The 21667-nt window shown below is 35.2% G+C and overlaps 1 protein-coding gene across 1 annotated transcript in view; it reads left to right on the top strand.

Moving 5' to 3' along the window:
• SERTAD4 (SERTA domain containing 4) overlaps positions 1–21667 on the top strand; it is a 269818-nt gene that overhangs the window by 143214 nt on the left and 104937 nt on the right. Inside the window, exon 2 of the mRNA XM_044061783.1 lies at positions 3645–3827. Within this exon, the coding sequence (XP_043917718.1) occupies positions 3662–3827 (166 nt within the window). The 5' untranslated portion in view covers positions 3645–3661. The remainder of the gene's footprint in view (positions 1–3644; positions 3828–21667) is intronic.

Raw genomic sequence — 21667 nt, 5'->3', positions numbered from 1 at the left:
GTGAAAGAAATGAACACATATGATTTCATATTTAGCTCACTTAATAAGAGCGCCCAGTTTCTCAATGTCTCTGTCCTGAAGAATTCTGCCAGCATTCCCTGGGAATTTTGTGTGTGTGTGTGTATATGTGTGTGTGTGTGTGTGTGTGTGTGTGTGTGTGTGTGTGTGTGTGTGTGTGTGTGTGTGTGTGTGTGTGTGTGTGAAAATATTACTTTGGTATAAGGCAATTACCATGTATAAAGGGGCACTGGCAATCAATAGTTCACAGAAAAAAGTGGTGAGAAAGGGACTTGAGGTGTGAGTATCTAAACACTGAGCTCTGGTATTGGCGTGTTTGCAGTCTAGACCATTCAGTTTTACAACAGGTTTGAACCCCATCTTCTTAGTTGTGAAGCATGTGCACATGCACACACATACAGTCACACCCACACATGCACACACACTCACTCACACTGTACTAAAATGACACTTCATCTGTCTGAAACTTAGTCATGGTCTGTGCTACAGCTTTAAACGTTTTCTTCTCAAAGTGGTGATCCATCCTGTATATTTTAACTAATGGCAACTAAATGAACCATTATCTTCTCAATTTCTGATCACAAATGTTAAAGCACTGTATTTAGCAAGAATAACGTTTTAAGTTCTGGTAAATGCTGTAGTTAGTCCAAAAGCTCAAGCAATTGTGGAACCTAGGTTGGTTGAATAAAAGGTATCACATCACTTCTATGGTCTAGGGTTTTGAGTTAATTAAGAGTGAGTTAAAAGTGATGGGTATAGTTTGAATGACTTTAAGTCTTGCACTGAAAGTATAATTATAGATTTGAACACATTTTGGGTATGTAAAGATGTTATGTTATTCCACATTGGCATTTAGTGTTACCTTAAGTTTGCTTTGCAATCCCTCATTTAAATACATTTGTAATTTCTGAATTATATGCCCAGTCAGTATGTAACAAGTTCCATGATTTGGAGATATAAACCAAGAGCACAACATCAGTATGTTTATAATGTGCTTTTTTATCTTAAAGGAGTCATGTACTTCCAGTAGCTTCAAACTTCCGAATGCAAAAAATCCAGTCTGCCATGGTGGCAAACACTTAATAAATTAAAGAAATTAACAAAAAGAATAGTATGTTCATCATATTACATTACTTGTAGTTTGTGTTTGTAAACTCAAGACTGAGGGCTATGCAGTATATAGTGTGTCTGGTTAGAGAAACATTCAGTTGTTCATTTTATACTCTTCAAGTAAAACATAGCACTGCCATATTAAAGTAAAATAGTGTAAAAAAGGTTTTATTTGAGGTCAAAGCACGAAAGCAAAACTATTGATGAGAGAAAAGTAAACTACATGTGCAAGTAGTACGATGCATGACAGAAGACATGCAGAAAGAATTTAATCAGCTCTGACTAATCATAGCCAGATCTGTGTTGAAATAATTAAGGAATGATAGACTTGAGACAGAGAGCGAGAGAGAGGGGGGAAGGAGAGCACAAGTCTGAAGAAAGCTGCGGTAGCTCATAGTTCTGCACCCCAGATGGCTGCAGCCATAACTATGACCCACATGACTTGAGATTTATTAGTGACTCGGGTACAGAAAGAGCCGTGGAGAGAAGGTTGGGAAAGAGTGGCATTACATCTTACCAACTCCTGAAGGGAGGGAAGGAGGGAGGTAGAGGTTTTTGAATGTGATGAAGGTACAGCTAGTGTCATAATCACTAGGCAGACTGCTATTACAAATAAACATTGTGGAAAATGGGGATTCATTACATGTGGTGATGCATGTGATATCATTCACACTTCATCCAGTTACGACATACCAAAAAATCCACTGGTGTTCAGTACCAGTTTATGCGTTATTGTAGGCTGCTGTGTTTCACTTATGCAGTTCCAAACCCAAGGGATAGCACAGGGGACACTTAAGGAAAAAGTGTTGCAGCTGAACAACTTATAGTCAAATGGAAGGCATGCAAATTTGGGGCAAGAAATATATGGTAGTTTTAATAAAACAGCATTGAATTTATCTTAACACAGAAGTACAGAAGTAAAAGAATTGGAGGCAATCTGTTGCCGTAAGTTAGAGTGCACTTCTGTTGTATTTGATAAGTGTGAAGAATCAAGCAGTCTCGTAAGACACTGATTGGAGGGGCAACTTGTGGCCGGGCATGTCCACTTATCAGCAGTATACAGCTTTTCAGTGTGAGGTGGTTGGTAGTGCTGTCTAGCAGTGAGTTTAATGACACTGGGGATTTATAACAGTGACAGCTTAGGCTTCAGATAGCAGGAGCAAAGGAAATGCTAGCACTTTTACTATAGCAGATTTCAAAATTGTTAGTTTTGTGAACTATTATCTTTAAAGTGGGTAAGGCTGTTCATGAGATGTGTACATTTACATTTATGGTAACTCATTACTGCATCTTTTCATCTTTCCTGACACACACATAAATACACAACAGGCACACATGTAAAGTCACTGATACTTTTAATGCTCAATGTGCAATGTAAGTGAATAGGGGCTTGGAAATTATATGAGAAGTGCCAACTTGCATTTTATTTCATATAATTAATGCTTCCTTTGAACATGGAGAGATGGTATGGTGCTGTGTGGTTTTGATTTACCATTCTGGGATCTTGCATTGTTGGTTATCAAAAATTGATGTAGCAGACATTAGCGACCAGGTATTGTAGCACAACAACAGATCAGCTTGTCATGAAGTATGAGTTATCTTTCATTTCTGGGTGGGCTACTTTATTACTACACTCCATACCCAAGTTTTTGCTTTCATATATGCTGCTGTGCACAATAGTGGTGAGTTTTACACCCAGACTGAAGAAAAGATTATATTAAATCTTGGTGTAACCAGTCTCATATATATATATATATATATATATATATATATATATATATATATGTGTGTGTGTGTGTGTGTATATGTATGTATATATATATATATATATGTTGAGTGTTCGAAAGACATCCGTAAATGGGCATGTCTTCGTTGAAGGTTGGACGTCGAGCTGGCACCCCAGCATTCATGAAAATCTACTGCCAATCATTAGCGGACTGGAGTTCCACTGTGGTGACCCCTAACCGGGAAAAGCCGACAGACAAACAACAACATATATATATATATATATATATATATATATATATATATATATATATATATATTGATATTCCCATGACGTGCAGCAGTATTTGAGTTATTACATAGCACACAGGGTGCTGAAGGCCTTAGGAGGGTGCATATTTTTGCATTTTGTTATTGCCCTGGACAATTATGTAGCTGAGGATATGCTGAAGGCCTTAGGAGGATGCATGCTGCTATTATACTGGCATACAGCAATGTTGGAGATAGCATATAAAAGAGAGCTGATTAGTCTTAAGAAAGTGCATACTGGTATTACCCTGAGATGCAGTAGTATCTTAGTATATAGCTGAGGAAATGATGAAGGCCTTAGAAGGTACATATTGGTATTATGCTGACATAAAACATTATCCTGAAGTACAGGTTGTACTGAGAATAACAGAGTTGAGAGAGAGTGCTGGATTTAAATTCTCTGTTTGTGAAGGTACTGCATTACAGGCTTTTCCAAAACTGTAAACGTAACTAAATATCTATACATTTCATTTGTTTTCCAGATCTGAGGCTGTAAGAAATGACTTTGGTTTTACCCATCAATAGATTATGTGATCGTATTGCCTTTGAAGGGGGCTCACAAGAATTTCCTAGCTATCAGGCTTACTGGGAATCTGAGTGTTTCAGTAAAAGCTGTTTCTCAGAGCAGACCCTGAACAAAGGCACTCTGGGACATTCATCAACAGGTATTTTATTTAATCTTTACTTCCCATTAAAAGTAAAACAGTGCTGAATGAATGAACAGTTGTAAAAATTACTATTACAATATGCATATGACATTACACCAGTACTGCTATACAGTAAGCCAGGGCTGAATTCAAAGGAATGCTTTATTGTACATGAAAAATATTCCTAGGTACTCTTCCGTTAATGAGGTAACAGCCTTTATGAGCTCATTAACGGTTTTCTCATAATGACAGTTGTCTTTCAATGTCCATATTTGCATAAATAGCCAATATATTTTGTGAGTTTTCAGATAAATGACTCTCATGTTTTCCAAAATAATAGTGTGTGTGTGTGTGTGTGTGTGTGTGTGTGTGTGTGTGTGTGTGTGTGTGTGTGTGTGTGTGTGTGTGTGTGTGTGTGTGTGTGTGTGTGTGTGTGTGTGTGTGTGTGTGTGTGTGTGTGTAGGTTTGTGGTCGGGAAGCGTGGTATCATATTGGGTGTGGTTTGAATTCAGTGCAGTACAACATCTTGACGGACCGCCAATAAAACTATCACTGAAAGGTCAGAAAGGATATTCGTAATTTTGGGTTACAACTAATTTACATTACTAGGTTTCGTTTACAATTGAGTTCCAGCGTCCAGGTCAAGAATGTAGCAAACATAAATACGTGACCTTACAAAAAATCAGTGGCTGTTTTGAAATATGACAGTCAAGTTTGAGGAAAACAGTAGTTGGATTCTAACAGGCACATTGCTTTTTATTTTTTATTTATTTATTTTTTTTTATTTATTATTTTTTTTTTGCAATGTATAAATGTGGGTTAACACAGCACTAGCAAGTTACATTGGTTTATTCAAATATGGTGCCATGAATACCTTTGCGACTACATTCATTATTTTCTACACTACTCCAGTTGGCAGCCTTCTGTTATGTGTGAAATATTGCAAGTGCACATAGCAGGATGTGATGTATGTGACATGATTAAGGTTATACTCATCTTTGACTTCAGAAAAGGCCCGTTAAGCCACATTCTGTTCAACTAACTTTTCAAGTTATTGTCCCTGAATGCTCCGGATTACTTCCAGGTTTGTCCCTGATTCTGGAGTTAAGAGAATGAAAGCTGCTGTGTGTATGTGTGTGTGTGTGTGTGTGTACATAACACTTACACACTTTATATATTTATACAAACACAAATTGAAAGAAATGTGTGTGTGTGTACTTTCCATAGGACAAAAAACATTAATGAGGCCAAAAAAGCTGTTGCCCCGTTAACGGAAAAGTACCTATTCCTATATGTGTGACATGCTCTCTGAACCTCCTTTTATATTTTGCTTGCTCATATATTACTTCTTTTTTCAGTTAAACTATTTTATTTAATATAGATTCAAATGGTCAGATATAGAAATAACTTTTATATTATTCTTTATACTCACAACTAGCTAATTGCAAAGGAGAAAAAAATAAAAACAGCACATGAAAAAGAAAAGCAATTAACGTCAAAGCCAACAAAGCAAATCAAAGAGTCCAAGTTAAGGGATATGTCCTTAATATTGACACCATATCTGATTCTGCTAAAATGCAGTTTAGAATTCTTTGTAACAAGGCCATTGGAATTATTACCTAGATTTTGGTAAGGTACCTGTACTTTCCAAAATCCCAAGTGCATATATAAACATTAAATAAAAAGGTGAGACCCCAAAATGGCTTAGTAAAAAATATTTGTAGATACTTACTATGTCATGAGCTAAGCCACTTTTTAAAATCTCCCATTTCTCTCTTACTTTTCTGCCTGGAAGTGGGGAGAATACCCCGCCCCGTTTCCAAATCTCAAAGTATTCCCAACAGAACGTTAAGCTCTGAAATAGTAGGTGAGGCTTCTTGATTCTATTTTTAGTAACCCCCCCTTTTTTTTTTGCTAGTAGGAAAAGAAGGTTCAATGCTAGAAAGTAAGATTTAGAACCACTGGGAATTTCAGTTGCTCCTAACAAAAAGTCCTTGGAAGAAAGTTCAAAGCCAGATCTACAGATCCACATTCAACAATGTCCTTTTTGTGCTGATGTGGTAAAGAGCAGTCCTAGAAACTATGTAGCCAATCAGCCAGCTCCTGCCTATAGCATCTCCAACAGCTACATGAAGCCATCTGAAAAATCCTTGCGAGCTTCATTGCTGTATAAAAGTATTTGAATTGACATTGTCAACCAAAAAAATCTAAACTTCCTAGCTTTAGTTACACATCTAGGGATTGCTAACATAGTTTTCCAGGTTCCAAGTAATATAGGGGTCTTTATATCCCATTCCCATATCAGCCTATATTTCTCAGTTTTAACTAAAATCAAAGATACAAGCAGTTTATAAGCCCTACCTATTGCACCTTTATTACAAAAAAAGTCTGCCTATTGTCTAATATCCAAGAAAAAAAGCCAGGATAATCTTTAGAGTCCACCTTACAAAGATTAAAACTTCTAATCTCTTTCATTGGGCTGTGTAAAACTATAAAATTCATCTAGTCCGTCTGATTCTACAAATTTGTCTCAAATTACAGGGGTATGCAGGGTGATTAACTGAGACCAGTGCTGCAACCCTTCAGAAACTCTCAACTTACCCCAAAACTGAGGAATATGTCTTAGGAGATACTTGTTTTCTGTATAGTTGCCAGCTCCTTCCACGAGGGCTTATGTTTTGCCTGTTGCAAAAAACTATTTAAGCTTATTTAAATGTCCTTGTCCATTAATGGGAAGTGGGCCATTCCTTGGGGGAGTTCTGTCAGTGGCAAGTCATATAAACTATTCACATTGTTTAGAGAGAAAAATAGGATTTCCTTCTATTGTAAGACATAATTTTCATAGACCAATTAAATAGCCATCTTTAATCTGATTTCCTTAATGTATAAATTAAAGTCAGGCAGACCTCAACCACCCATGAACATATGTAAAGTCAATGTCTCTCAAGATATTGTGTGCTTGCTCCTTTCCAAGAGATAATGTAGTTGGATCTATATTAAAAGACCGAAGAGGTGTTTTAGCGAACACCTCTTGGTCGACACGTAATGAGCGAACGCACTAAAGTGCGAATGCTCAAAACAGCGATTTCTTTCCCTGGGAAAGAAATCACTTGGCTATCCCCATGTGTTCGTCCATTTCCTCACTGTAGTGCAATCTCGGAGTTGGTATATTTAGTTAGGGGGGTGTGGGGGGCACAGCCCCCCACATTGGGGGGTCAAAGCCCCCCATGTTGTTATGTTTTGAAGTGTGTGTGTGTTTGTGCTAGTGGTTTCTTTCCCAGGTAAAGAAACTGCTGTTCTGAGCATTCGCACTTTAGTGCGTTCGCTCATTACGTGTTTACCAAGAGGTGTTCGCTGAAACACCTCTTCGGTCTTTTAATATAGACCCATTTAGTTCAGGTTGGTTTCCTCTTCACCAGCAACCATTGACCAGAAGATGCCAGAATCCCCTGCACTGCATACACAATTAGGGGAAGAATAAACCAATTAATTGTCTGAACCTTCTGTGAGATATCCAAGCAAAGCCATTTCTGGATATTAATCAGGGTCTTGCTTTTATCCAAAATATTCTTATAGGATGATTATAGTGATCTTTTTAACATACTAGTAAATTGCAATCTTAAATAAATCTTGCATTTCTTTGCTTGCAGGAGTGGAAATTGCTGGAGTAGGTAAAGGAGGGGGAAAATGAAATGCAAACTGCCTCTGTCTTTGACGTATTAATCTTATAACCTGAAATACTACCAAACATTTTGAGCAACTGAAAGGCTGTCTGTAGTTCCCATTCTGCACAGCAAGCCATTCGCATATAGAGGTAACCTATAAAATCAGGTACTGATGTTATACACCATCAGTGTAGAGTTCCATATGTATCTAGCCAGGGACTCTGTATATAATGCAAAGAGAAGGGGGGAAGGGGGCAAACTTGCCTTGTACCTCTAAAAATAGGAAAATTTCAAGACAAGCTAGAATTAATTTTAATTTTGGCTAAACAGCCCTGGTAAATATTATAAATCAGAATAACAAAAGTGGTGGAAAAGCCCATCTGTCTTAAAACTGCAAAAAGTCCCAGCTAACTCGTAAAATGCTTGTTCAGCATCTGCAATAGCTATGAGCAGGGGGGTATCTGACTTATAGGTATCCTCAATTATTAAAGAAGTTTTAAGTAAGTTATGTTCAGTGGATCTTGCCTCTATAAAGCCTGTCTGATCTGTCTGTATGAGGGAAGTAATTAACTTTGCTATTCTATTTGCCAGAAGTGCCATACATAATTTTTAGCTGTGAAAAATATTAGACATCCAAAATAAATCCAAAATGATAAGGGCCAGTAGGAGGCTTTTTATAGAGGGTTCTTATTTGGTTTTTGAATTACCAAAGTTATGGCCACTTTCCATGAGAGGGGGAGAACTGCTTCCTGAAGAATAGCATTTGCTAGTTTTGTAAAGAAGTCAAAAAAAATTTCCATGAAGGTAAGTTATATCTCAAGTGGAATCCCATCATAGCTCGGTGACGTATTTTCTGGGATCCTTTTCTATAGTGGGTCAACCAGCATGAGAAGTTCTGCATTTTGTGCCTCATTCCCCCTTGGCAGCACAAGTAGAGAGAGAAAATCTACTCCTGTACTGAAGGGAATGTTTCATTTTTCTTGTAGGATTCTCTCTCTGGACTGTTTAGTAGTTGATTCCCTGTTTTATCCTTCACCCTGGTAACTCGCATACTCACTTTCATGGTTCGAAGCCTAAGCACTAAATATTTCAGTAAGGAGAGAGATGCGTCAAACATCCTCTGCTGAACCATTTTGTAATTATAGCTGATTTTATAGTCTAAGGTATCTGTCAATTGTTTCTGTACAGTCTGCAGCATGTCTTGCTCCAGTAACTCAAGCCCCTTCATCAATTTATTTTGGATGTCTAATATTTTTCATAGTAGGAGATTATGCTCTATTGAACTTGTTTGCTTTCAATGTTTGTGAATTCCTTGAGTAACCTAGTAAAAGATGTTTTAAATATATCCTAGTTATATACCAATTCTTGACCCTCCAATTGACTTATGAATTCAAAAGTAGAGGCATGGGACACAAGAAATTGCAAGAATAGTGATCCCTAACAGAAATAACTATTTAGTTTCCTGTATCTCTCCAAGTTATCCAGGCCAAAGTTTAAACTTAATGAAAGGGGTGTGTGATCCCACCAAAATAACATACCATAAACAAATTGGGCCAAGGTGTGTATGTGCTCAAGTGAGGTAAATATTTTGACCGTTCGTTTTGTAGCAAATCAATGAGATTTACATGTATATAAGTCATGAGAAAGGCAAGATCCACGGATGTCCTTCATCTCCAAGAAGCGAAAGTCCGTCAGTATGAATTTCCCTAGGATGATGTGCAAAGCATTCAAGACCCTAATTGAACTTCCCTGGGGGAATAGAAGGTATTCTAGTCTCCTACCCAAATAGCTAAACCATCCTGAAAGGTAATCTATTCCCTAACCATCCTGGTTACCTCAGTTACCTGCGCATCGGGGGGGGGGGGGGGCGGCATATGGACATAATTGATAAAAGCCTACCAGAGATACAGCCTTTTATACATATACTCCTTTCATAGGGGGTCCACTAGCTGCAAAAGAATTTCAAGTGGAGTTTTCTTACTGACTACAATTATCAGTGCCTTTTTCTCCCATTTGTATAACAGGAAAAGGCTCCATAATAAGTATTCTTAGTAGTATCAGACTCTCCTCCTGATGTAAGTGAGTTTCCTGTAGTAGAAAAAATGTTGGTCTATGTTTTGTCATGTATGAAAGTATTCCTTTGTGTTTTATTGGATTGGAATCCCCGTTAATCTTCCATGACATTAATGTAACAACATTCATGCTAGGTTCATTGAGAGTGTCAGCCTTTTATTCAAAAAAAAGTGTAAGAAACCCAAACATGTCCTCAAAAAAAAAAAAAAGGACAGAGAGCGATCAGACCTCAAACCTTGTCAGAAAATGCCATGAAATACTATGTCTGCAGAGCCAAGTGTGCTGTAACTCCTTGCATTCACTGATTTTAACTTATCCCCAAACTTAGTACTATGAAAATTCACAAAAGCTAGCCAACTGTTTGCAAAGTGCCATATAATGCTTCCAAGGAGAGGGCAATTTACCCTTAATAAGTCAGCAACCACATATTGCTCATCCTTATAACACAATGGATGAGTATGAGCTAGCATACTGATGAGTCATAGTCTACACATGGAGCTAACTCCCCCCCCCCATAACATTACAAACAAGGTTAATTGCTGCATTTAAAAAGATCGCATGCCAGAGTTAAAGCACATTGTTGCAAAATTAGTGGTCATTTCATTTTGGATATCAGAATGCTCGGTCAGTGCTTCCTCTCTGTCTTTGATTTTTGCATCAATTCAGGTAACATGGTCAATAAGCGTACAATTTTTTTTTTTTTTTTGCAGCTCCATCTTAAGCAAATCCAGTTTTTATCTAATGCTTCCATCATGCAATGAGCAGCTAAGGCAAAGCAGCTGTTTTCCAGGATAACTATTAGATTGCCACGTATTGTTAGCTGCAGGTACGGAGTCGAGTTCTATTCTTTTTGGTGCATCTGCAAGTCATGTACATTCAAATTATGCTGCATACCACTCAACTGTCCAGATTTTCATAGCTTGTCAAGATTTTTGCCTCATTTTTTGGTCTGTTCCTCGTAAAATTTTTAGTTTTCTGGCAAATCACTGAAGACTGAAGTCATAGCCTTTAAAATTGCATGCTAGTAAAATCTTGTAATTCCAGCAACTTTCTAAGTTTATAATATAAATATTTGAAATCTGTCCCTATTTTTGGGTCTTTGTACCCCCATTATTTCAGGCTTTGTCCAGATTTGTTGAGCTAAGAGGTTGACAGGTATGTAATAATGTATGTCAGAAACAGATGCGTTAGCTAGTGCTTCCTTCATAGAAGCCAAAGTACCACCCGTGTTATATTGTTAAATGTCTCAAATCAGCTAAAGACAGAGCTAGTTCATTGCTACTGGAAGTGGAATTCCCATATATTACTACTTGTATTAAAAATGAGCTTCATTAAACCTTATAACAGGCTGACTGGTGAGGAGGGTAACATGAAAACAATAAAAAAAATAATAAAAAGGTCCAGAATGGATTTTTATAAGGCCAATACTTTATTAAACCATTTGAATTTATAACAAGATCAAAAAATGCATATTATTGCAGATTCTGTAAGAACAAGCACAATTTATACAAACATCATGATTGTTCATGCACAAAAAATAATGGTCCACATTTAAACATTAACTTGCATTTGTGCTTACCAGTTCAACAAAATCTCTTATTATTATCAACATTTTAAAGCAAAACGGTTATTCAGCAGAGAATGTAGCTGCAGCTCAGTCTGCAACATTGAATAGCATTTGTAAAAATTTAGTCCTATCAAGTTTCAGAAACTGAAACAACATTAGCACTAACAGCCTCTCAGTTTTTATAAAAAGTAGCAAATTAAGCAACCACTGCGAGCTCCCTGTGTATCAGACATGATAGTTCTAGAAGCATGTTTTGTATACATTATTCATCTATAGAGCTGTAACCATTTAAATGGCTAAGTTGTTCCATAATTTCAGATATATTTTGAAAAGTGAAAGACATTTAGCAGTGAATCTTTAAAACTGCATTTGACATTTGATAAATGACTTTGAAAAACTGATATTTAATTGCTTGATAACCTGTTTCTTTATTACAAAAAAAAAAATACCCAAGCGGATGTTAAACAGGCTAGATAGTAACATTCCAATTTTTGAATAGGTATACTTAAAAGACAATGGCACCATTTACAGTCATCTACTTTATTAATAAAATATCATTTGCTAAGGTCAGGTAATATAATATTAAAAATACTTAATAGGTTTGCAGTGCCAAAAATATATAATAAATGTGGTCCTGAAGTGTCTTTCCAAATTATGTGTTTAGCAAAGATAGTTTACCCTCTGAAGCCAGATTATGGGGTTGCAAGTAAGGATCATGGGTCATCATGAGTTCCTGATGCATATGCTTTGAGTATAGTAGTATATTATATATGCAGTATTCTACATTAAAAGTAGATGCTTACATCTTTTACAAGAGTAGACCGATAACTGGACATATAAATATTAGAATAGAGATTAGTATTTATAATAGAATTATATAAATTGTATGAATTATTTTCTTGCAAAAGTTCTTCAAAGAAGATATTGAATCAAATGTTATCTGTCTTGTGTTTAATAGGGTTAACTTGCATGTGGCAATTTTAATCATGTTTAGCAAAGGATAGTTTGAGTGTTTAAGGTGCCTTTTCAGTAGTATTGCTTTGTTTAAAATTATTTCATTCTTACCTAGGATATGGATCAAAGAAGCACCAAAGTGCATTAGGAACCATTTAGAATATAATGTTTCACTATTAATTGTAAAAGTAGGATTATCTGAAAGAGGAAAGTCATTGAATATCACAAATTCCTGCAGTAGTAAATATAGATATAAAACAAGGAGTTTTAGGGCTGCTGGTATTTGACTGGATTGCCAAATAATAAAAGGTATCACAATAAATATTTGTAAAAGAAATGCAACATGTTAAAAGTTCATAGCTTTAATTTGGGATCTCATTATTTGCATTCAAAAGGGAGTATACTGAATATTAGGTTCACAGTGACCTGAAATAGATAAATGGTTTATAATTCTTAGGGAGATAGATAAGCTGAGGATTTGTTAATTTTATTTCACTTCTAATCTTTGGGACACACTATTTATTCAGATTACTACTAGGAATTTTACCATTCCTAAGAGAGTTGCTTATGAATTCATCAGTTGTTTTAAACCATTCCAGAAAGACAATGGCAATTGGGTTGTTACATTAGTAAAGCAGATGTAACATATTTTGATTATGGAGGAGTTGGTTAACATATTGAATTTAAATTTAAACTAGGCTAATAAATCTTGTTTTATTATATTAACCAAATGACCTATAGTCATACAAGAAAATGTGCCAAACCTATTTTACATTTAACTCCGAGATATTTAAGCTCCTCTAGCAATATGTTCATTTTTGGGACTAGCTGGTTATATTCAATGATACCTATAAATGTATAAGGACATCATGTTGATTTATTTATAGTCAACCTGTAATCTGAAGCTTTACTATTATCCTCTATTATTCCTCTACTATTCCTAAGATTTTCAGTATTGCCTAACTGAGGTTACTAAACTATAACAGAATCATCTACAAAGGATATACTATTAATCATCTTTCCGCAGAAGTATTTTACCATGTTTCTTTGATCTTGTGTAATATATTAAAAGAGAAGCTCAAAGGATAGAAAGAAAAGACAGAAGTCATCCTTGTATTTTCCCATTTAGAATATAAATGGGGGGGGACCAACCTATTTATTATGATGCAAGTAGATGCTGAGTCATAAAGAATATGAATAAAATTAACACATTTCCCTAGGAAATATGATAGATTGAGAACTTCATAGGGGAAAGGGATGTAAACTCTGTTAAAAGCTTTATTAGTATTAAATGCAAAAGACTCCCCTTACATGTGTTACATTTTTTAATTATTGTATAAGATTAATTCTAACATAAGGTTACTATCTTAAGTTTGTCTTCCTTCTGTAAATTCAAACTGAAATCTTAGGATTATTTGACCAAGTCTCAATTTAAACTATTGCATAAAGCTATAGTAAATAATTTAACATCCATGTTAACTAATGATTAGTAGATCTTAATTAGTTTAGAATACATATTAGGTTTTAGAATTAAAATAATTCGAGATTGATATAATGATTATCAAACGTTTATTCTTTTTTGATGGTGTTCAGTAATTTCTTTAGAAATGGAACCAAGTGGTAATCATATGTCTTATAGGAAGATGCATCAACACCATCAGCGGCCAGAGGCCTCAGCAAATCTTAAGGAAGCCAAAGTGCTTGTCTCTTTGTGTAAGGAAATGTCTTTTTTAAAGACATTTATAATATCATTAGGAATTGTATTTTGCTTTGAAATTAAGTGGTGTTTAAGTTATGTTTATCTAATTTGGGGATTTAAGGATTCATAGATTGATTTATACGTGTTATAAAAAGACATCTAACATTTATTGGGGGTTATTTAAGAACAATTTATTATCTGTGATGCATAATATATTGTTAGAGTTATGGTTGACCATTAAACTATTTGGCAGCAACATTGAAGGGATGTTGGCTCATTTGTTATACTTTGCTTTCATTTTTGTATCCCAAGCAGATTGGTCTGTAGCATGATTTTTTGTTTAATTTACCTTTAAGCACCATCATGTCTGAATATTTGATTCATCATATTTCTTTTGATATTTGTTTAAATATTGCATTTTCTAGTTCAGTTTTTCTCCTTTGTAGATTTTTAAATAAGAAGCTTTATTAACTAATATCCATATTAAATAGTTTTAAATGCCATGTTGCCACCATAACAGTATTTATCAACTATGTCAAAATTATTTGGTGGATGAATCAGCAGTAAGCAGTTCACTCTACTAAATATTTAGCACAGAAACCAGGCACACAACATTTTTCTTTGGGGATGGGTCAAGCCTCTCTCTCCAGCATGAGTAGTACCACAAAGACTCAGACTCTGCAAGTTTCTTGAGGGCCTTGAACCTAATTCTATTGGGTTCCTATTAGAACAACAAAAATGCATTTTGTCGAATGCATTTTCGTCGACACATAGGGTGAACAGGCAAAACAGCGAAGCGGCTGTTCAGCGAATTCTTTCCCTGGGAAAGAAGTCACTTGACCACTTCATTGCTTTGCCTGTTCTGAAGTGTAGTGTGGCCCTTGTCGAGTATAGCTCCTGAGCATGATTGTGCAACAGTTACTGACCTTAGGGTTAGGGTGTGGTAAGTGCATATGTATGAAAGTGTTTACTATTTTTTAGTTTGTGTTATATGTATGGTTGAGTTACGTGTGCATTTATTTTCAGCTGTTTACTTTTGTTTTGGGCGGGTAGGATTAGGGTTAAGGTAAGTGTGTATGTGTTTGGAACTGTTTATGTAAATGTGCGAGAGTTACTAACCTTAGGGTTAGGGTGCAGGTTAAGGTAAGTGCATATGTTTTAAAATGTTTTTTTTTTCTTTAGATGCATGGTTGGGTTACATGCATATGTGTATTTAGTTATTTACTGTTTTTTTTGGGGGGTATAATTAGGGTTAGGGTATGTGTGTATGTGTTTGGAAGTGTTTAATTTTTTTTTTTTTTGTGGGGGGGTTGAAACAGTGATTTCTTTCCCTAGGAATATGTGTCGATGAAACACTGTTCGCTGTTTTCAGCATTCGGTGTTTTAATATGAACCCATTCTATTTTACACTCAGATTTATTAGAATTATTTGACCAGACAAGATGTGACTTAATTCAGTTATTTATAAGATACAGAGAAAGTTCAAATAACTTGACAATAATATCAGGTATTTGAATGAAAGCATTACTACTGAATTAACTTTTTCTATACACAAAAATGGTTATACAGATATATTTAAAATAGTTGAAAAGAAATGTACAGTAATACAGAGAAAAAGAAATTAATACAAGACTACAATGACTGTCAAAAAAGGGGCATCTTTTATTCCCTTTAGTTCTAGGAACAGTAACAAAAGAATGGTGACAAAACCATATAGCAGCCTGGCAGTTACTGAACCCATTGAGGCAGTACAATAGGTAGATATACAAGAAGAACAGAATGCCCCATTCTTTTTTGAGAAAGAGAGACTGTGTAGATGCTGGAGAGAATTCACCACTCTGACTGCTTCCAAGGGACAACCGAAAAGGGGATGAGGATGTGGCCAAGGCCACAGATGGGATTAACTGCAACATCTGGAGACTATTAGTATGAAGACAACATACATTTTTCGGGTCTATATTATATAATCGATCTTTCGAAACTTCGAATCCCATATGTTTGACAAGATATGATTGAAGTTTGAAAGTTCGAATATATAATAAAAAAAAACAAACAACTTACCTTAATGGTGCAAGAAGGGGGAAAGCCCCCCTGCATCCCCCACATTGGAAGCTGCACCCGCCACACCCCCCTACATAAATATACCAACTCCAGGATCGCACTTCAGTGCAGAAAAAGGAAATTCTCTCATTCTGCACTGAACAACGCCATTATGCTTAACCTTCGAACACTTGAAATGTCGATCATATGGTGTTGACTATATGACGTTCGACATTTCAAGCGTTCGAAGTTCTAATAGGAACCCCATTTTTCACTGCACTGTATACAATCTCACTTCAAATTAAGATCATGTAAAACTTTTTAAAGAGAGTTTACTTTTATTCTTTCTTTCAGTGGAATGCATTCGAGATATTGATTGAATTAAAGTTGTTTTGTAGAAAATTAAATTTTGGTTTGCATTATGATTCAGATAATGAGGTCCATCAAGGCATATCATTTAGTTTTAGGAGAAAAAGTATAAAAAAATCAACTACTTCATCCTGCCATTTCAACGTTTAAAAGGTTTTGTGTGGATGATTTTCAAAGATTGACTGGCAAAAAATCAAGGTCTTATTTTAATCTAGTTTCAAATGAAAAAAAAAAACAACTTCTAGTTGAATTATCTAAGAAAAAAGATATAAGAGTTGTGAGACCTGATAATGGTAGAGGTGTAATAATCATGAATTCTATGGATCACACATTGAAAACGCATTTATTATTGTATAATGACTCTACATACAAAAATATTTCTAGAAATATTTTTATAGCTTATGCTAAACTTGACTGCTTTTTATTTGACATTTTAATGCAGGAGTCCATTATAAATGAAGAATATGATTTTTTGTTAGTGACGTCTTCATACATTCAAGCCCTCTTTGGTATTCCCAAGATACACAGATACCCATAATCCACTAATGAGACCAACTGTTGAAGCAGCCTGTTTTAAGAATGTTATTGTAATTTATATAATTTAATGTTCAAATAAACATTTTTATTATTTATACTATTTATTATAACAAGTTTTTTAAGATAAGTGGATTTGAAATGCGAATTATCTCAATTTTTAAACATACTGGAAGTTAATAAAGGTGTGTGCTGTTTTTAGATGGTACATATTTTAGGAAAATAATGTTTCCTTAAATTAATTACTGTGCCTTCTGATTGGTGACAAGGGATTCACATGATGTAATGTTTTTATAAACTGATATAGTGTAGATATTATGGTAGATTCTGATGACATTCTTTGGAATATAAGTGCTAAATCTTTATTTTAAATCAGGTTTTATCTGGTGACAATGACTCAGTGTGTTTCTTTTTGTTTTTTGTTTTTCAGTCAACACATTAGTGAGATGCATGTTAGTTACGTTTATTTCTTGATCTTTAAAATATTTGGCAGCAGCATTGAAAGAATTATTTTGCCTTCATTCTTATTTTGCAAATACATTGGTTTGTAGCATGATTTATTTTATTTTAATTCATGTTTAAGTGCCATCATGTCTGAATATTTAATTTGTCGTATTTCTTTTGCAAATATTTATCATTTAAATATTGAATTTTCCAGTTCAACTTTGTAAAAAAAAAAAATAAATATATATATATATATATATATATATATATATATATGTGTGTGTGTGTGTGTGGATGTGTGTATATGTGTATATGTATATATATATATATATATATATATATATATATATATATATATATATGTGTGTGTGTGTGTGTGTGTGTGTGCGTAAGACACTTTACTAATTAATGTTCTTCTTAGAGTTGCTTTAACTGACATTTGTCTTCTATCAGATTGTGCTGTCATCTATATCATTCCCAAAATGCTTTTTAAAGAGTTGCATTATCTCTTTATTAACATTTTTTCCTTTGGCAGTTAAGGATTAAATCTTCAGTTTAATCTTGGAATTGATATTGAGTGAGAATTTCCCTTCAACTGTATAAGTTAATGATTTGAGAAAGGCCTAGATCCTCTTTGGTATTCTACATTATAAGTGTTCCATGACTTAGAAAGAAAAAAATCCCTATTGTAAGCCATACCTTAGGTTGGGGAGAAAAGAAAGTATAGTCCCTACCTTCGGGAAATAAACATCTATATTATTAAAATATCATTGATATTCATTACATCCTTAAGGAGCACTGAATCTTTATTTTTTTCTACTTGTGATATTTAAAGCTACCATGTATAAACCTAATACTAGATTCTAATCTCAGGTCATGCCTATTAAAGGATGGCAGTACTTTAAATTAATGACACAAGAAGAGATAATTTCACCATAGTTAGCATATACTGCTATATTTAACTCTTTAATTAAACTACTCTCTGAGTCTGTCATGATGGGTAACACCTCTGGATTTTCCTTAGTTGAAGTTATTTAAGATGGGTAATTATTTTTGACTAGGATTGCCACTATATTTTTGCTTATTGAGATACTAACGTGAGCTTCCTGTACTAAACAATATTAGTATCCATTTTGTATAGTAAACACCAACAAGCTTTCATTTTAAGGAACATGAATACCACAGAGATTTCATGAAGTATTTTTTTCTTTCACCATCTTTTACTTTTATACAATATATGCCCAGTCAGACATAATTTGTACCAAATAACTTAAATATACATAGCACTTGCAATTATAAAAAATTTCATGAACTTGCAACAATTTTAGAGTGCCTTAAAATTATTCTCATTATAACACTAGCTCAGTGAAGTGGACAAAGTCCAAACATTAGATTTCCCCTGTATAGTCCCCTACCCAGAGCCTAATCTATAAACTCTTAAAAGATAACTATAACCACTTGAAACCATTCTCAGGATGCATCATTTTATCACCTCTTTCTTAGAAGCACAGTTATCTCAGATGGAAACCAAATGAATGATCTTTTAAAAATTACTTCAGCCTCAATCTATTGAAACAATGAGCTTAAAATTCTGTTTTCCCCTTTCACTTGGGTTGTGCAACCTCAGATTTGGTTAAAGAAATCAGACTAGTGGGATGCAGACCCTAGTTCAGCTAAATGATTAGAAGTTAAAGTTTAAATTCATCATTTTGATGACTTGAACTGAGATGAGTTGGGACTTGTCTTATTGGATAGCCATCTTAGACAAATTTCACACAAACCTTATAAGACACTGCATCATTCTTAGAAATGCCTGTAATGTTTGTATTACTTCCTTGCCTTCTGGCTTTGAAGGTTGAACTTTTTATCATTTTTGATAACAAGTTTCCTTACTTGTGATATTAAAATATTAAAATTATTACCAATTTATTTCAGACTTGCCACTGTTATTTTTACATTTTATCTCATGTAACTTGAAATTATTTTGTCTTAGTCTGTATTTATGTTTACAGCACATTCTAAGCCTTCAATTGCACAGAACCAACTCTTTGGAACATGTCTGGCACTGAAAAATATTAAAAAGAGGTATAAGGAACCTGTAACATCCTATAAATACATTAAATGCACATAGTTTGGAGCATTCTTTATCTAGCCTTATCTACCAGAATCTTGTTTTACATCTAACACAGAGAATCACTTAACATATTGCATAGTTTAGACTACTTTTTCAACAGTAAGCAATAAGTAATGCTCTTTATAATAACGTAATAGAACAATATAAGTACAAATTGTGTATTGTTTTGCAAAATAAGTAATGCTTTTTCTAAGCACTCTATTTATATCTCGTAAAACAATATACATGCAAATCATGTTTTGCTTTGCAAGAGTAACCATTCTATTTACTCATCTTTTTGGCTCTAATTGCTTCTTTGTTACATTAAAGTTTTCTATTCACTTCATTTCTTAGTCAGTCTTACTTTTGAGAGTTTCTGTTACTTTCTTTTGACTGTGTATCACTGACATAACAATATGATTTCCTTGGATATGGTATTTTTCTTGGGAATTTCTTCAGTCTTAAAATTAATCAGCAAATACATGAAATATATCATTGCTGCAGCTCTGTACAAATTATGAAATGTCTGTAACTGGGTGATTGATTCTGAATACATTAATACAGACTGTCTTTGCATTAATACTACACAATTTTTGTACCATTCCTACCTTCTCACTAGACAAGCAGCACAAAATATTAGTAGAATTTGCTATTTTAAATGTTATAGTTTGAAAAATAAAATGTTATATATTGTTATTTACACATCAGTAACATTTAATGTAGTGGCTTTGCTTGGTGTCATGAATATGTCATGAATATGTTACCAGTGTGAACACAGCTCTCCCACTGAGATCTTTTTAACCCCGATACCCTCCTGCCAAAATTTTGCATTCTGCACTTGTGTCTAATTCAAAATTCAGTATCTCATGTTTCCTGTCAGTAGTTTGATGTGCAATCTTATCTTAGTAACTCTGACACATTTTTTCAAGATTCACTAAATCAGCTCTTTTCACTTTTAGTGGTAAAAAACATTTTCATATTTCTTTTTAACAACATAAATTATTTTGTGCACGCTTGTTTTTTGTTTTCCTTTTGATCATCTTTGCAAAATGGATGCTCTTCGTTTTTCACTGTTGCAGTCATTACATTTAGGTAATCCTGCTGGCATCTTGCCCTCAGCCGGCCTGAATTCCAAAGTCTTGGGTCCTGCGTCAGCTGCTGTTGCCCCTTCCCCGACGTCAGGTCTTCAGGGGTATAAAAGAAGCAGCTGATGCCATTTTCTTCAGTCATTCTTGCCACACGGTGCCTGAAGCAGAAGCAGTTCACAAATGCCAGTCGGCCGCTCCTGAGATTTTCGTGTTTGAGTTTCAGATCCGAAGTCTTCAATAAAGCTAAGTACCCCATTGGGGAAACTTTTTTCTTGCTCCAGACCAATGTCAGAAAAAGTTAATAATTGTATTTCTTGTGGAAAGCAAATACCTCATAAGGATTTTCATTCTTACTGTATTCCTTGCCTAGGCCCTGATCACAACATTACTGGTTGTCGGTTTTGTGCTAGATTTAACCAGCGCACTATTAAGCGTCGGTATGATTCTGCTTTAAACTTTTTTGGACAACGGTTTAATTATCCTGAAATGTCGTTGGATAGCCATCCGAGTACCGGCGTTTACAAAAAATGCAAAGAAAAGGATAGAGAAAGACAACCAAGGCCCAAAACCGACGACGAAGCTTCTCCTAAGCCAGTCGCTGGTTCGCCGGTTCTCAGTGAGGCACTTTCGCAGCCCCTGACGCCCACTACTTTAGAGTCGTATGCTGCTACCGACTCCCACATGGAGCCGGCCATGCCGCCAGATACTCAAGGTATTGGAGCCTTGGACGCTAATCCCTCAGAAGGGTCTGGAGCCGCTGAGCAGGTACCGGCTTCTGAGGGTGTATTCAGACCTAAACATCTTTACATTAAAATGACTACAGCTTCAAAGGTAAAGACTAAAGCACCTTCTAAAGCAAGGAAACAAACTCAAGAGCCATGTGGACAGGCCTCTATGCCCAAATAACAGATGCTCAAAATGGCCGAAGACTTGATTACCTTGATCAGGTGTTCCCATCCCCCTCCTGATAAGAGGCCTAGGCAAGACACTGACTATGAATCTTCAGATCAGGTTTCTATTTCTTCTGATTCCTCTTCTGATCAGGAATATTCTCTTCCCCCCTATGAGGATTCTGATATTGAAGAATCTATACCTTCAGCATCTCCTCCTGAGGACTATTCCTTTGGGGAAATCTTGCATACCATGAGGGAGCATTTCCACTGGGAGAGCCAAGATTTTTCAGAATCTAAAAAGAGGCTCAGGCATTTTCTTTTACTACCTCAGCACAGGCCTCTAGCCATTCCACCTGTGTTAGACATTGTAGATGATGTGTTTTCGGAGTCTAGTCTGTCCCCTGACTCCTTACTCCCAG

Source organism: Protopterus annectens, chromosome 1.part0, assembly GCF_019279795.1.
Source record: "Protopterus annectens isolate FY-2018-M chromosome 1.part0, PAN1.0, whole genome shotgun sequence".
NCBI lineage: Eukaryota > Metazoa > Chordata > Ceratodontiformes > Protopteridae > Protopterus > Protopterus annectens.
Note: the sequence above shows the minus strand (reverse complement) of the source record. Positions and strands in the feature narration are given on the sequence as shown.